At 34.4% G+C, this 1856-nt stretch overlaps 1 protein-coding gene across 1 annotated transcript; it reads right to left on the reverse strand.

Moving 5' to 3' along the window:
• Nucleotides 1–745: 745 nt before the first annotated feature.
• LOC111524863 (60S ribosomal protein L39) lies at nt 746–1009 on the reverse strand. Its single transcript, XM_023190157.2, has one exon. It carries the CDS (start codon nt 958–960, stop codon nt 805–807), a length of 156 nt encoding a protein of 51 aa, XP_023045925.1. The 5' UTR covers nt 961–1009; the 3' UTR covers nt 746–804.
• Between the last annotated feature and the right edge of the window lie 847 nt (nt 1010–1856).

A 1856-nucleotide genomic window follows, 5' to 3' on the forward strand; every position in this document is an offset into this window, starting at 1 on the left:
GCTCTTTTGATCATCTTGACAAGTATTATAAGTGAAAGCTTTTTGTGACTCTAATAATAAGTTTTTGTAAAATTCATAAAAAATCCATTTTCTGGCTGAAAGAAAGGGAAATTACGATGATAGTTTTAGGCGTTTTGTGATAGTTTAATATGTTATATATAACAATGTTTTATTTTTACTCTCTTTTCATTAAGAAGAAGCTCTTTAGAGTAATATCAGTGGAAGTTATCATCAAAATAAATACTGCTATTCGTTCTAGCTTAGTCAGAAATAAATTTATAACTAGGTTTGGGCAACTTAAAGGGTGTTATTCTCAATAATTACTTCAATTAATGACAAAGAGAAACTAGTCAGATTCTAGATACAACCCAGTGAAATAAACCACTTCCTGTCTCTACAAATATCTTCGAGATAATATAAAAGGACATTATTTATCTGTGGAAAATGCATATGATATAATATTTCAGCCTGAATACCTTTTTTCCACAGAGTACTTGAATCCTTTCACAAAATAGTATGTAAATTATGAATTGCTAAAATGTACATATGTATATATTCCTAAATAAATGTGTATGCCTGTATGAGTATGAATAAGACTTGGATATTAACTTCTTTTTTTTTTTTTGAAATGAAAGGCCTCACATATTTATTACTGAACCCAGCCAACCAACGCATTCATAATAGATTCAGAGAGGAAAATACGTCGAACTCTCCCAGAGAGTGGTGACATTTTCAGTTTGATATGGTAATGTGATCGTGACCTTCAGACAGCACAAATATATGTGCCATCTCATGTGCAGTTCCTTACAGACCCAGCTTGGTTCTTCTCCAATGTCTCCTTTTGGAGTTGTACCTTATTTTATTTCCAGTTTTCATCCGAATCCACTGGGGAATGGGACGATTTTGCTTTTGTTTCTTGGCCAGGAATCGCTTAATCCTGAAAGTCTTGTGAGAAGACATGGCGAGAAGTGGAGGCAAGAACACACCACGATGGCGGAGAAAGGAAAAGAGGGGACTTCTTTATATATATCCTATTTTTTCCCTGTAGCATTACATGCATTCTTGACTTACATTTTTTTTTTTTTTGGTAATTTCCTGCTAATTATTCTTTCCATATCAATCTAATCTTTTGACTTTTCTTTAACTCTTATGTATTATTTTTCTAATACTGGCTTTTAAATGATTCAAAAATTTAATGGAATATTACAAATTTTTTCTAGTCTCACACAGTGTGTTTGACTCAGAAATTCCGCAGCATTTTATATGGGTGGTTCTGGCTCAGGGTCTGTCATGGGTTTGCAGGCCAGGTTGTTGGCCAGAGTTGTTGTCATCTGAAAGCTTGACTAGGGCAGGAGAATGTGTTTCCAAGAAAGCCCACCCAGATGACTGTTGGCCAAAAGCCTCAGTTCTTTTCTGGCTGTAGGTTGAGGAGCTCAGTTTCTTGCCACTGGGTTCTCCCCTTAGGGCTTCTCATGACATGACATCTAATTTTTCCCAGGATGAGTGATTTAAGAGACAGAGAGAGTGAGAAGATTACATTGCCTTTTATGACCTAGACGTTGCAGTCTCACAGTATATCTTCAACTTTATTCTGTTCATTAGAAGTTAGTGACTAAGTTCAACCTATACTCAACAAAAGAAAATTAGACCCAACTACTGAAAGTTAGGGATGTCAGAAAATATGATGACTTCTTATACACCATCACATCTTCTAAGATTATTTTTTTAGTCAAGTAACAATCAAAACCCAGAATTTGTTTCTTTTAGTCAGCATCAGTCTTATGCTATACTTTCTAAATAAAATTACTGTCTTCTGGAGTGTTAAAATAGAACTTGAAATTCACTACTCAGATTAA

This window comes from Piliocolobus tephrosceles, chromosome 7, assembly GCF_002776525.5.
Source record: "Piliocolobus tephrosceles isolate RC106 chromosome 7, ASM277652v3, whole genome shotgun sequence".
NCBI lineage: Eukaryota > Metazoa > Chordata > Mammalia > Primates > Cercopithecidae > Piliocolobus > Piliocolobus tephrosceles.